The sequence below is a fragment of the Neoarius graeffei genome, chromosome 21, assembly GCF_027579695.1.
Source record: "Neoarius graeffei isolate fNeoGra1 chromosome 21, fNeoGra1.pri, whole genome shotgun sequence".
Taxonomy (NCBI): Eukaryota; Metazoa; Chordata; class Actinopteri; order Siluriformes; family Ariidae; genus Neoarius; species Neoarius graeffei.
Window position 1 is genome coordinate 11,441,205 of NC_083589.1, and position 15,579 is coordinate 11,456,783.

Below are 15,579 nucleotides of genomic sequence, written 5' to 3' on the forward strand. Positions count from 1 at the left end.
GCTGTAGCAGAACAGAAGAAAAAAAGAAGGAAAAAAAAGGAAAAGACGAGTGCAGGTCAGACCCGATTGCATGTATGTGTCAGGGGAGTTGGTCTGAAGTATCACATGAAGTTTGGTGCATCTCTGATGGAGCGTGTCTGAGTAGGACGACTCGATTCGTGAGTCCTATTCATTTTTTATGGGAAAAAACGACAAGGACGACAGAACGGGTGCATCGATCCAAAAGCTGTATACAATCACACTACGCCAGTGGATATGTGGTGAAGTGTTACTGAGCAAAACTCCATTCATTTGAATGGGGCCAAAAATCAATGGAAGCCTATGGAGGGAAAAAAGGATGTGTGAAAACCAAGAAAAAGATGAGTGCAGGTCTCAGATGAGGGGATGGATATGTGTGGGGACTTGCCCTGAGGCATCATATAAAGTCTCCTGAAGTTTGGTCACTCAGTTAAAAAATTTGACGGAGAGTGAAAGCTTTTTTCCCGAAACGCCATTCATTTTCAATGGGGCCAAAAATGAATGGAAGTGAATGGATGAAAAAGTGGGGCATGAAAAGAAAGGAAAAATGAGTGTGGGTCAGAACCGAATGCATATATGTGTCTGGGGAGTTGGCCTGAGGTATCACATGAGGTTTGGTGCGTCTGCGATGAAGTGTGTCCGAGCAGGACGATTTGATTCATGAGCCCTATTCATTTTATGGGAAAAAAAATGACAGAAAAATGACAAGAACGAGAGAACAGGTGTGTCGATCCAAAAGCTGAAAACAAGCACGCCATTCCAGACTGGGCCCTACGTTTCAGCGTTGGAATGGTGTCTCTATCTCGAAAGCCCTAGGAGGAGTAGTGGATCCAAAAAACGGGTGAAATGGAATAATAAAAATAAAACTTAAGAAGAACAATAGTGTGCTTTTGCAAGCACACTAATAATAATAATAATAATAATAATAATAATAATAATACATTATGGAGCAAGTTGTTTTTGACAACCTCAAAAAGTTGGACTGTACATCTGCATAGTTCAGTATGTTAATAAATAGTAGCTAGTATTTTACTCTAGGAAGATAATATAATAAGAGATTTTATCATCGTCGCATTAGCATTTGTGACTTTTATTTTGCCCAGCTTCCATAGCAACACACCAAATGTCAGTAGTACTCAGGAAATCCTGTTTCACTGCGCATGCGCAGTACAAATCAGGCAACGCCAGTGCTAATGCACCAATCAGAACGTAGCCAGCGCATCTATTCATTTGGAGTAAATTACGGTCCTTACGGAAACATTCTTCGGAGTTTCTGAAATAAGGCTACCTTCACTAACGTTCATTTCTGTACGTTTGTTCAGCTGTTCCTAAAAGTGTATTAATGTTACGATTTTTATTTGGAGAAATAAATAACAGGGTAAATGTCGCAGGAATTAGACGTCACGCCTGAGGTGGCAGTAATGGCGACCGGCAGTGAATCAACTCAGAATCCACTTCTAAGGAATGGTAATTCAGGGGTTATTGATTCTTCAGAAGTTGTCGAGCTTATATTTGTGTTTAGATTTGGAGTTGTTGTATTTGTATATGAGTGAATTCAGGTTTAGGCAGTAAACAGGAAGTCTGACAGGTATAGGTAGTGTGTGTGTAAAGCTGTGCAGTGGTGTTGATGAGTGCTTGATTGTGATGTAGAGTGTTACTCAGACTTCCTGAGTGAGGAGTTTGATGCGAAGACCTACACAGCTCATGCCATTCATCATGCAGTCATCGCTGAACAGCTGGCCAAGCTCGCTGAGGGCATCAGTCAGCTGGATAAGGAGCTGCACTGCCAGGTCAGTCTCTCTCTCACGCTGCTGCTGCCAGGTTTAAAAACACATCTAGAGAGAGATTTTTGACTGACAGATTGTTCATGTGTCATACAGGTTGTGGCTAGACATGAAGATCTGCTCGCTCAGGCAACTGGAATCGAGTCTCTTGAAGGTAACATTTACTTACAGGGAAAATTGCTTTAATTGTAGCACATATACAGTTAGGTCTGTAAATATTTGGACAGAGACATTTTTCTAATTTTGGTTCTGTACATTACCACAATGAATTTTGACCAAAACAATTCAGATGCAGTTGAAGTTCAGACTTTCAGCTTTAATTCAGTGGGTTGAACAAAATGATTGCATAAAAATGTGAGGAACTAAAGCATTTTTTAAACACAATCCCTTCATTTCAGGGGCTCAAAAGTAACTGGACAAATTAAATAATTGCAAATAAAATGTTCATTTCTAATACTTGGTTGAAAACCCTTTGTTGGCAATGACTGCCTGAAGTCTTGAACTCATGGACATCACCAGACGCTGTGTTTCCTCCTTTTTAATGCTCTGCCAGGCCTTTACTGCAGCGGTTTTCAGTTGCTGTTTGTTTGTGGGCCTTTCTGTCTGAAGTTTAGTCTTTAACAAGTGAAATGCATGCTCAATTGGGTTGAGATCAGGTGACTGACTTGGCCATTCAAGAATATTCCACTTCTTTGCTTTAATAAACTCCTGGGTTGCTTTGGCTTTATGTTCTGGGTCATTGTCCATCTGTATTATGAAACGCTGACCAACCAGTTTGGCTGCATTTGGCTGGATTTGAGCACACAGTATGTCTCTAAATACCTCAGAATTCATCTGGCTGCTTCTGTCCTGTGTCACATCATTTAACAAACACTAGTGACCCAGTGCCACTGGCAGCCATGCATGCCCAAGCCATCACACTGCCTCCGCCGTGTTTTACAGATGATGTGGTATGCTTTGGATCATGAACTGTACCACACCTTCGCCATACTTTTTTCTTTCCATCATTCTGGTAGAGGTTGATCTTGGTTTCATCTGTCCAAAGAATGTTCTTGATACGCCTACCTCCTGGAGAGTGTTGTTCAGTTGGTTGGCTGTTGTGAAGGGGTTTCTCTTCACCATGGAAATTATTCTGCGATCATCCACCACTGTTGTCTTCTGTGCGCGTCCAGGTCTTTTTGCATTGATGAGTTCACCAGTGCTTTCTTTCTTTCTCAGGATGTACCAAACTGTAGATTTTGCCACTCCTAATATTGTACCAATTTCTCGGATGGGTTTTTTCTGTTTTCGCAGTGTAAGGATGGCTTGTTTCACCTGCATGGAGAGCTCCTTTGACCGCATGTTTTCTTCACAGCAAAATCTTCCAAATGCAAGCACCACACCTCAAATCAACTCCAGGCCTTTTATCTGCTTAATTGAGAATGACATAACGAAGGAATTGCCCACACCTGCCCATGAAATAGTCTTTGAGTCAATTGTCCAATTACTTTTGGTCCCTTTAAAAACAGGGTGGCACATCTTAAGGAGCTGAAACTCCTAAACCCTTCATCCAGTTTTAATGTGGATACCCTCAAATGAAAGCTGAAAGTCTGGACTTTATGTCCATTATATAACTAGAATATGTTTCATTAAACAGGTTAAAAAAACAAAATTTGTGTCAATGTCCAAATATATATGGACCTAACTGTAGCTTCGACTGTGTATATGAAAACATGTTAAGTCGGGTCCGGTCCCAGCTGTACTGTTCCCGATCTACGTGTCATCTTTGACCAGTCACTCGCCTTCACTTTCCACATCAGTGCCCTCACTAAAAACTGCGTTGAAAGAAAGCACAACTTTATTCATCACACACATGTGAAATTTCCTCTCTGCATTTAACCCATCTGAAGCAGTGAACACGCACACATACCCAGAGCAGTGGGCAGCCATGCTAACAGCTCCCGGGGAGCAGTTGGGAGTTGGGTGCCTCGCTCAAGGGCACCTCAGCCCAAGGCTGTCCCATATTAACTTAACCTGCATGTCTTTGGATTGTGGGGGAAACCGGAGCACCCGGAGGAAACCCATGCAGACATGGGGAGAACATGCACACTCCACACAGAAAGGCCCTCGCCGGCCGCTGGGTTCGAACCCAGAACCTTCTTGCTGTGAGGCGACCGTGCTAACCACTACACCACCGTGCTCGTTGTTGTCACCTTTGTGACATCACTTGACTCTGACCCGCACTTACCATCAAAGACTTTCAGACTCGAGTCCATACCTTTTATTATTTCCTGTCTCTCCTGCAGTCCCCCCTTTGATTTTTGGCCCCATTGAAAATGAATGGAATTTCAGGAGAAAAAGCTTTCACTCTCCATCAGTTTTTTTTTTTTTTTTAAACTGCATGACAAATGATGACTCAGGCCAAGTCCCTGCACACATCCATCCCCTCATCTGAGACCTGCACTCGTCTTTTCCTTGGTTTTCACGCATCCCTTTTTACCTTCATATGCTTCCATTGATTTTTGGTCCCATTCAAATGAATGGAGTTTTGTTTAGTAACACTTCACCACACATCCACCAAACTTCATACAGCATCTCAGACCACCTCACCCATCACACACGTGATATCAGCTCTGACCTGCACTCGTCTTTGTCTCACCTTGCGTCCATCCATTTTTTTTCTCTATATTGCCGCTAATCAGTGGAAGCTTGACTGGGTCATCCCTCCATTCCCCCATAGGTAATAATGCCTTTGGCAAGGGTCTGCTCATTTGAGACTTTGACGATAAATCAACTTCAACTCAATGGCCACTTAATTAGGAATACTTGCCCGTACGTGCGCGCGCACATGCTAGCAGTCAGCATAGCATTAGCGTGTTAGCATGCTAGCTGTTAGAATGTTACCCGTTAGCATATGCTAGTTGTTACCTAGCAAGTTGTTAGCCTTGGCATGCTAACTGTTAGCATGGTAGTATGTGGGCTGTTAGCATTAACAGTTAGTATGTTTGCCAAAGTATGTCAGCTTTAGCATGTTGGCATATTAACATGTTAGCATTAGCATGTTACCTTAGTGTGTTAGCATGCTAATAGTTAACATGTTAGCCATTAGCATGTTAGATGTTAACTGTTAACATATTAGTATGTTAGCTGATAGCCTGTTAATCGGTTAGCTTTTAACATGTTAGCATTAGCATGATAGCTGTTCTATTACAGGTCAGCAAGCACACTGCATTTTCTCTGCAGAAATGCAGTTGTTGTTTATTATTATTATTTGTCAGAGTACTGGCTGAGCCGGTCAAATTGGTCGAACATCTTTGCCAGCTGACAGAAAGGAGTTTCTGAACTGTCACTACTAATTCTCAAGAAATGCTAAAGAGTTTGATCGGTGTGACCTGTGATCTTGTAGCTGGTCACATCTCAAGTGGTATAAAAGAAGCATTGATCCCATTGCAAGTTCAAATCTCAGTGTGGCTGGGAGTCAAAGAGGGCAAAATTGGCTGAGGGAGGGACGATATTCTCACTGTCTCCTGTCAATCACAGTGACACTAACCAATCATGGGCTTTTGTGAGAAGATAAACTTTTGTTGGAAGACATCTAGTGGTTTCTCCCCCTCTCTTATCTCTTGTAGGTGTCCTTGAAATGATGCAGGGAAGGATTGCTGCATTACAGAGTGCTGTAGACAGGTAAATCTTACACATTGTGTGCTCAGGTCACAACAGCATTTCAACACTATATTACTAAAACCCTCTGTCTTCTCTTGTACCAAGGATAAAGACCAAAATTGTGGATCCGTATAATAAGATTGTGGTCCGGACTTCCCAGCTCGCTCGACTACAGGTATGTGTGTGTGTGTGTGTCCATTCAGAGTATAAGCATCAAGCAATCAGTATATCCTCTTATCTGTCTTCCTCTGCAAAGCCTCTTCAGTGACCTGTGTAGCAAGATGCTAATATATGTACGTGGAAATCCAGGGAGATAATTAAGTGACCTCAAGCTCAATGATCTCCAAAAATCTCCTTTTGTTTTTATTGTGTAATAATATGCTTATAGAGTTTGACCTGTACTATACATCATATCTGTAAGTTTGTACAATTAGTTTTATACCTAATATTATAGTAACGTCAAGTTTAACTTACCCAAATTTTTGTAGAAATTGGGTTATTTAGCAAAATGGAATAAAAACAAAAATCTGGTGGGTATTTTTTTTTTTTTTGGTTAATTCACATGAACCTTTAACTTATAAAGATAGTCAATAGTTATACTAACCAACTAAATTATATTCTGTAAATATAAACAAAATTAGAATTTGATGCTTGTAACACTCAAAAAAAAAAAAAGCTGGGACAGGGGCATAATTTTTAGTCTTCATCTATTTCATACAAGAAGACTTGTGCTTTTGGTGATTTTTTTTTTTTTTTTTCCCCCCAAAAGTTGTTTGGTTTCGGACGAAATTTTAACTGCTGGTAGCTGCGGACAACAGAACCTCACTAACCCAAGATGACCTATTTTTCAAGGTCCCAGAGTGCATTTTATGTGTTTTTTGTTGAAAAATGTCCATTTGTTACAGTATCTACTAAAGCTATAAGGATTTCCCCCTAGATTTTCTATAAACACGTGTGCCTCATTTCCTGCACAAAAAGCTTTGATGCCAGTCAAGCGGAAAGCGACACGTTCTGGACCGTCGTCAAAAACAGTTTGTTTCCTAAATGGCCAAAACCACAGCATGTTCAAAAATACCAAGGGTGCCAAAAATTGCCATTTGCTCTGGACCAGTGCAGGTTCTTCTTTGGTAAAGAAGTCTTGATCGGTTTTTGAAAATTTGAATTTAATGTATTTTGCGCGTTTGCACAAATGGTCAATAAAGCCATTTCACCATGAAATATCGATTTTTGGCTTATAATATGCTCTAGCGTACTACCCCAAACATGTAACCATTATACCAGAATCAAGTGTCAAATTTGACCTTTGATGTACTTTTAGAGGTCAGAAGGATCATTTTCTGTTTCTGACTGTCCTATTTTCAAAAAATCATAGTTATTTATATACAGTCGCATTGCATTTTTATTCTTTCGTGCATATTCTTTTGTAGATTATTGACATTGATGTATAACTTCTGATAAAAATATCAATTTCCAAATGTGATGGTTATTGCTTAAAACTTTGCATTGGTGTTTTTCTCTAGTTTTAGCCTAAACTATTAAGTCGACATAAATGAAATGTATCATTCACTATATATAATTTGCATACATGCTCTTTCTATTCACACTGTCAAATCATATGTTTGTCTAATATTTTCAGGTCAAAAGGCTGAAAAACTATCAAAATAGACAATGTAATTTTCACCATGAAATAATGTTTTTGGCTGATAACATAAGATTAGTAAACCACCCCAAATATATACTAGGGATGTCCCGATCCGATCACGTGATCGGAAATCGGGCCCGATCACGTGGTTTCAGACTCGATCGGAATCGGGCATTACCTCCCGATCAGGGATCGGATATATATCTATATAATATATTCTCATTTTTAACACATCAATAGCTATGCGTTGGCACAGAGTGAGACCAGACCTCTTGTCTCAACACAGCAACATCAACGCGTGCGGCATGACATCACTTTGTAGCGGAGACGCTATTGGTTATTGGCTGCCTGTTGCCGGCGAAGTTGAACACGGAAGCGGTTCGAAGCGGAAAGCAAAGCATGTCTGCGGTGTGGCAGTATTTCAAAGTTGATGACAACATTGCCATAGCAAACTGTGAAATATGTAAAGTTGGAATTTCAAGGGGTGGACAGGAAAGGGCCGCATTTAATACAACAAACCTGATACGGCACCTGAAAAACAAACACCCGACACAATACAGCGAGTTTTTAGTGCTGTTGCAAACGTGTTGGATGACAAAAACAGGCTCAAACCTGAAAGGGTAGAAATGCTTGTTTTCATCAAGAAAAACGTTCATTTCCTTAATTGAAATTACTGTATACCACTGTGAGATGCGTTCTTAAAAGCAAATTACTGGCACTGTGGCAGTTTTATTATTATTATTTTTATTTGTTTACATTCCTGCCAGGTATTTTAAGGTTATGTTTTTAATTTATTTATTGTTCAAACTACCTCACGTAAGTGCTCTGTTTGCTAACGGAGTTGTTGGATGTTAAAATAAGGTGTTAAATTAAAAAAAAAAAATGAGGAACATCCTGGATCCGTTTCTTTCCTCGTCTTTATTTTTTATGGTTTATAAGAAGTATCGGATCGGGACTCGGTATCGGCAGATACTCAAAATCAAATGATCGGTATCGGATCGGAGGGCAAAAAACCTGATCGGGACATCCCTAATATATACCCATTCTCCCTGAATGAACTGTCAGGTTTTACCACCTTTCCGAGGTCAGGTAGGTCATTTTCAGTTTTTAATGCACTAATTTCGTCAGCTGTTTACATGCCCAGATACTTTAGGGAGTAAACACAATCTTCAGTGCATACTGTAATGGAAATAAATGGCAAACTGATGGAGTTTCTATGAAGTGTCGCATAACAGGAAAGTTGACTTTAAAAAGAGAACTGTATCAGATTTGGTTGTCCGTATGTAAGAAGAGAAATTGTCGTCAGGCTTTTAAAAGTGTAACTGGTAAATAGTGCTGTGAAAGTCTAGATTGGATGTGGTGTAAATGTATTGTAAGAAGAGTAACATTACAGGACTGTGTTAGGACTTGGACTGTTTTGGCCTCTAGAGGCCGCTGTTATTTCCTTTTCGTGTCATATTTATTTTGGCCTCTAGAGGCCGCCACTGTTCCTGTGTTTTGTGTTTTTTTTTGTTAATTGCCTGTTAGTCCTAATTATCTTCACCTGTGTCCTTAATTAGTTTGTGTATTTATACTCCTGAGTTCAGTCCTCTTGTCACGGAGTCTTTGTGCTGTTATGTTTATCTCCAGTTTCCTTTGTACTGTGTTTTGTGGATCTTCTGAGCTTTTGCATTTTTGCCTTTTTCTTTTTGAATTATACTCTTTGTTTTTTTGTTTTGCCCTGGATTGTATATAGTGTACATAGTATAAATAAACCTTTTGTTACTTTTTCTACTTCCGCCTCACGCCTCTGCATTTGAGTCATTCCCCTGGTGGCCTAGTGGGGGTTTGCTGGATCATCACACCAACGAACCAGGTTCGAATCCCAGCAAAACCCTAACAGAAAGACTCTGTCATGACCGACTCAGCAGAGGCTGCTTCAACTGTCTACCCGGCCAACCTTCAGGGTTCAGCTTTGACACGCTTCGGAGCGACCATGGACGCTCATGGATGTACGCTCACCAGCCAACGTGAGGCCCTTGCTCGCCACGAGGATCTGCTTCAGCAAATTGGGAAAACCCTGGCACAGCTGACATCTCTGCCTGCATCTCCTGCTCCTGATCCAGTTCCCGCTCCTGATCCAGCTCCCACTCCTGCTCCAGTGCCTCCTGCCATGCTGCCTTCTTCACCTCGCGAACCCAGCCTTCCTGCACCACAGAGGTATGACGGCAAGCACAGTGAGTGCCGAGAGTTCCTTACCCAGTGTCAACTCACCTTTGAGCTTCAGCCTACCACCTACACTACGGATCGCCGCAAGATTGCCTTTGTGATCACCTTATTAGCTGGTAAGGCGCGAGCCTGGGCTACTGCTATCTGGCAAAGACAGGGACCTGAGTGCTTTGATTTCCAGCTGTTTTCTGAAGAGATGCTTCGGGTCTTCGATCAGGCAGACATCAGTACCGACGCAGCCCGAAAGCTCATGTCCATCCGGCAAGGAGGAAGCGTCGCAGATTACGCCATCTCGTTCCGAACACTCGCAGCAGTAAGTGGATGGAACGAGACTGCCCTGGTGTCAGCCTTCCACCATGGTCTGTCTGACCCCATCAAGGACGGTCTGGCCTCTATTGGATGCCCAAGTGACCTCGAAACCCTCATCTCACATGCTATTCGTCTGGACAACAGGATGAGAGAACGCCACCAAGCCTTGAGCCCCCCCAGCCTCCCTACCTCTACCTGGAGACCGTCTACCTCCTTCAGTGACTGTCCAGAACCCATGCAAGTGGGTCGTACTCGCCTCTCCGCATCTGAGAGGGAGCGCAGAAGGAGGGACAAGTGCTGCATCTACTGTGGCAAGCCCGGTCACTTCCGAGCATCATGTCCCGAACTCTTGGGAAAAGGACCGCCCCGTCCAGCCGAGGGAGGGTTGTGACGGGGCCTACCCTCTCTCCTGGACTCCCTGGCCAAGGAATCTACATCCCGGTCTCCATCTCCTGGGGTGAGTCTGTCCACTCTTGTCAAGCTTTGATAGACTCGGGGGCGGCTGGGAACTTTATGGATATTCACTTCGCCCAAAGCATCAATATACCTACTGCACCTCTTGAAGTCCCACTGTCTGTGTCTGCCCTCGATGGCCAAGCGTTAGGTGATGGAAGAGTCACCCAAGTTACTTCTCCAGTCTTCCTCCAGTCTCAAGGTCACAAGGAAGAAATATCCCTGCACCTGATTCCTTCACCTGAGTTCCCAGTTATTCTAGGCCTTCCTTGGCTTACTCGCCACAACCCTCGCATAGACTGGGTAACAAGCCAGGTTGTGGAATGGGGCCCTGCATGCCATGCCTCTTGTCTGCTCTCTAGCTCTCCTGTGTCTCTTGCCGAGCCCCCTGATCTCACCGAGTTATCTCAAGTTCCCACAGAGTACTGGGATCTCAAGGAGGTATTCAGCAAGAGCAGGGCCGCCGTTCTTCCTCCGCACCGGGCCTACGACTGTGCCATCGACTTGCTCCCTGGGACTACCCCTCCTCGTGGCAGACTGTTTTCCCTCTCTCAGCCAGAACGCAAGGCTATGGAGGAATACCTCAAAGACGCCCTGGTCTCTGGGTTCATTCGACCCTCCACCTCACCTGCTGGTGCCGGCTTCTTCTTTGTCGGCAAGAAGGATGGGGGGCTTCGACCATGTATTGACTACAGGGGCCTGAACAAGATCACTGTGCGCAACCGATATCCCCTTCCGCTTATGTCCACTGCTTTCGACCTGCTCCAAGGCGCCACCGTCTTCACCAAGTTGGACCTACGGAACGCATACCACCTCATCCGTATCCGACAGGGAGACGAGTGGAAGACTGCCTTTAACACCCCGTCTGGGCACTACGAATACCAGGTGATGCCCTTCGGACTCACCAACGCACCAGCTGTTTTTCAGGCCCTAATCAACGACGTCTTAAGGGACATGATTAACCTGTACGTCTTTGTCTACCTCGATGACATCCTTATCTTTTCCAAGACCGTGCAGGAGCACCACCACCATGTCCGCCAGGTTCTCCAGAGGCTGCTACAGAACAATCTGTTCGCCAAGGCCCAGAAATGCGAATTTCATGTTCCCGAGGTCTCCTTTCTGGGATTTATTGTATGGACAGGGCAACTCCAAATGGACCCTGCCAAGACCCTGGCCGTCCGGGACTGGCCTACTCCCAAGTCCGTTAAGGAGGTTCAGCGGTTCTTAGGATTCGCTAACTTCTACCGCAAGTTCATCAGGAACTTCAGCTCTGTGGCAGCACCCATGTCAGACCTCACCAAAGGGACTGGTGGATCTTACGGCTGGTCTCCTCAGGCAGAAAAGGCGTTCAAAGACCTCAAGGCCCGCTTCTGCACGGCACCCATTCTGGTCCTCCCGGACACCTCCCAACCATTCATCGTGGAGGTGGACGCCTCGGACAGTGGTGTCGGCGCGGTACTCTCTCTCAACGTTCGGAAGGAAAGCTGCACCCCTGCGCTTACTTCTCCCACCGCCTGAGTCTTGCGGAGTCCCGGTACGATGTGGGGGATCGAGAACTGCTAGCGGTCAAACTGGCCCTTGAGGAGTGGAGGCACTGGCTGGAGGGAGCGCAACATCCATTCCTGGTTTGGACTGACCACAAGAACCTGGAGTACCTCCAGCAAGCCAAGAGACTGAACCCTCGACAGGCTAGGTGGGCCCTGTTTTTCAGTCGGTTTGACTTCACCCTCTCGTACCGTCCCGGCTCCAAGAACACCAAACCTGACGCACTGTCCAGGCTGTTCTCTGCCACTAACAGGGAGAATGAAGTCGGGCCTATTATCCCGGTGTCCCGGATTGTGGCCCCTGTCCGCTGGGGTATTGAGGAGGCTGTTCGACGAGCCCAACGCCAGGACCCCGGTCCTGGGACGGGGCCACCGGGCCTCTTGTACGTCCCACATCAAGCCCGGGCCAAGGTTCTCCAGTGGGGTCACTCTTCCCCTCTCACCGCCCACCCGGGAGCTCGGAGGACCCTGGACTTCCTGAAAAGACGCTTCTGGTGGCCTAACATGGAGCAGGAAGTAAGGTCATTTGTCCTGTCCTGTGAGGTTTGCACCAGAACCAAGAACCCACGACAGCGTCCCCAGGGTCTCCTGCATCCTCTGACCATTCCCCGGCGTCCCTGGTCCCACGTGGCAGTCGACTTCATCACGGGTCTCCCTGAGTCACAAGGTAACATGGTCATTTTGGTCATTGTTGACAGATTCTCCAAGGCCTGCCGCTTCATACCTCTGTGCAAACTCCCCTCTGCTCTTGAAACAGCGAAACTTATATTTAATCATGTCTTCCGAGTCTTTGGTCTTCCACAGGACATCGTCTCAGACCGAGGGCCCCAGTTCTCCTCCCGAGTGTGGCACGGGTTCTGCAAGGTCATCGGAGCCACTGCCAGCCTCTCCTCTGGGTTTCACCCACAGTCCAATGGTCAGACGGAGAGGCTCAACCAGGACCTGGAAACCACCCTGCGAGGCCTGGCTATGGATAACCCGACATCGTGGAGCACCTGGCTGCCATGGGCAGAGTACGCCCACAACACCCTGCAGTCATCGGCCACCAAGCTGTCGCCATTCCAGTGCCAATTCGGGTTCCAGCCACCTCTGTTCCCGGACCAGGAGGAGGACGCGGGGGTGCCCTCGGTCAACCAATATGTGAGACGGTGTCGCAAGACCTGGAGCAAGGTCAGGAAGACCCTCATACAGACCTCCAGAACCAACCAGACTCAGGCCAACCGCCACAGAAGACCTGCACACACTTTCCGCCCTGGGCAGCGGGTTTGGCTGTCCACTAAGGACCTTCCGCTGCGGGTGGAGAACCGCAAGCTTGCTCCTCGCTACATTGGCCCCTTCAAGGTGGTGCGCAGGGTGAACCCTGTCTCCTACTGGCTCCAGTTGCCCCGGACTCTGAGGATCAACCCCACTTTCCATGTTTCCCTGTTGCGGCCTGTACTGACGTCTACGTATGCCCCTGCCCCTAGGAACCCCCCACCCCCCCGCATCTTCCAGGGGCAGACTGTGTTCACTGTGCATCGCCTGCTTGACTCCCGCCGGGTCCGCGGCGGGTTGCAATATCTGGTGGACTGGGAGGGCTATGGTCCTGAGGAGCGCTGCTGGGTTCCTGCTCGGGATGTCCTGGATAAAGAACTGTCGGGACTTCCATTCGGCCCATCCGGATCGCCCTGGGAACGTCAGGAGACGCTCCTAGAGGGGGGGGTCCTGTTAGGACTTGGACTGTTTTGGCCTCTAGAGGCCGCTGTTATTTCCTTTTCGTGTCATATTTATTTTGGCCTCTAGAGGCCGCCACTGTTCCTGTGTTTTGTGTTTTTTTTTTTTTTTGTTAATTGCCTGTTAGTCCTAATTATCTTCACCTGTGTCCTTAATTAGTTTGTGTATTTATACCCCTGAGTTCAGTCCTCTTGTCACGGAGTCTTTGTGCTGTTATGTTTATCTCCAGTTTCCTTTGTACTGTGTTTTGTGGATCTTCTGAGCTTTTGCATTTTTGCCTTTTTCTTTTTGAATTATACTCTGTTTTTTTTGTTTTGCCCTGGATTGTATATAGTGTACATAGTATAAATAAACCTTTTGTTACTTTTTCTACTTCCGCCTCACGCCTCTGCATTTGACTCATTCCCCTGGTGGCCTAGTGGGGGTTTGCTGGATCATCACACCAACGAACCAGGTTCGAATCCCAGCAAAACCCTAACAGACTGTGTGTGTAGGAGGAACTGTCTGTGGAGTGATTCTGTGAATATTTGCTTTGGTGTAAAGATTTCAGGAAAGTTGTGAGCAGTGTTGTAATTGTGAAGTATTTGTAGAAAATACAAGTGTATTTGTTTTTTAGGTTTATATTTGCAGTTGGAAATGGATCATGAAAAAATGTAGACTATATTGTACAGCATACAATCCTGCTTGCTAGTCTGGCTGTCTAGTGTAAAAAAAAAAAAATCCCAAAACCATAATTATTGCCTGTTCATTCTTTTTAATTTGTTAATTGATAGAAAGTAACGACAAGGAAATGAAAAGTTTGATTAGATTAGATTCACTTTATTCATCGCACATCGGGGAAATTCACATGTTACAGTAGAGCAATTCCAGCGTTATGGATGTGACATTTGGACTCAAAATGGCAACAACTGACCTAGTTAATTTTTATTCCTTTCCAGTATTTTAAAATTTGTTGTATATTTTTAAGACCTCTCATATTGGAGAAGTCATGGGAAAAAAAAGAATTCCCATAGTACATTTAGAACTCTAGAAAATGCCAAAAAAGACATGCGTTATGGATGTGACGGAAAAAATACCCCATTTCCAGGGTGACTACACATATTCATCAAACTCTGTGAAATTGCAAACATAATATCCAAATGCAGGCATGCATTTAATAAAGGAGTCTTAGCTGAAAATAAAAAAAGCCTTTGTTTAAAATATTTTCTATTTCAAGCAGAATCTAGGAAGAAAAAATCAGCGTTATGGATGTGACATAATTCCGTTATGGATGTGACGCATCTGAAATAGACATGGCATATGTTTAGAAAATCAGCAATTTAACCACCATAACCCTTTGAAAAACTCTCTAAATATCAGCTAAAACTATCAAAGTTCTTAAATAATATTTAGGATGGCTATTGTTTTGCTGTTTTTTGGATTTTAGCATACATTTCTGTGGCTTGTGGCAATAATATAGAATTGTACATGATCAAAGTTGATTTTAGCTTGGGGTTTACATTATAAGAAAGAAAGACTGACAGTGACATATTAGGTTGGTTACAAATTGGTTCAACTTATTCACATCTGTAAAATACAGGCCTAGGTGATATCTCTGGGAGTGGTTTTGATGTATTACATGTTGCTTTATTTTTGCATGGTGAGGTTGACATTTACATGGAATTGCCCAGTAGCAAGAAAATGTCAAACAGAACAAATAAAACTGAAATAAAAATTAGACAAACGAAGGATTAAATACAGAGGGCTATTTGCATTATCTACCGTGAAAAAGTATAGAAAAATTGCCTTATTGAGAGGCTCGGAAAAATTGCACATTACAGGTAGACTCTGTGTGTGTGTGTGTGTGTGTGTGTATATACACATATACATAAATATATAAAAAGTATGCATAAAAATAGTTTAGGGCCTATATCATTGCACATAATTGCATCGATGAGAGATGGCAGAGGTAGTAGTGGTGAAGTAGTGCAAATTAAATGACAAACAGGTTATTGGTGCTACGTTACAAGTTGTGGGTGTTTTACAGTCTGACAGCAGTAGGTATGAATAACCTGCGGTATCTCTCCTTCTTACACCGTGGGTGTAGCAGTCTGCTACTAAAAGAGCTGCTTAAAGCCCCCACAGCCTCATGTAGGGGGTGAGGGGGGTTATCCATGATTGAGGTAAGCTTGGCGAACATCCTCCTCTCCCCCACCACCTCAATGGAGTCCAGAGGACAGTTCAAGACTGAGCCAGCCCTTCTGACCAGTTTATTAAGTTTCTTCCT

At 44.4% G+C, this 15,579-nt stretch overlaps 1 protein-coding gene across 2 annotated transcripts in view; it reads left to right on the plus strand.

Annotated features, from left to right (window-relative positions):
- Nucleotides 1-1,201: 1,201 nt before the first annotated feature.
- The window catches only part of cog5 (component of oligomeric golgi complex 5), a 76,765-nt gene continuing 62,387 nt past the window's right edge, over nt 1,202-15,579 (plus strand). The window contains exons 1-6 of one of the 2 annotated variants that reach the window (XM_060903864.1): nt 1,202-1,326; nt 1,410-1,485; nt 1,669-1,808; nt 1,899-1,956; nt 5,411-5,465; nt 5,550-5,619. In XM_060903864.1, the coding sequence (XP_060759847.1) occupies nt 1,440-1,485; nt 1,669-1,808; nt 1,899-1,956; nt 5,411-5,465; nt 5,550-5,619 (369 nt within the window). In that variant the 5' untranslated portion in view covers nt 1,202-1,326; nt 1,410-1,439. Of the gene's footprint in view, nt 1,486-1,668; nt 1,809-1,898; nt 1,957-5,410; nt 5,466-5,549; nt 5,620-15,579 lie in introns of both variants that reach the window. The other variant, XM_060903863.1, reaches the window with a different exon arrangement.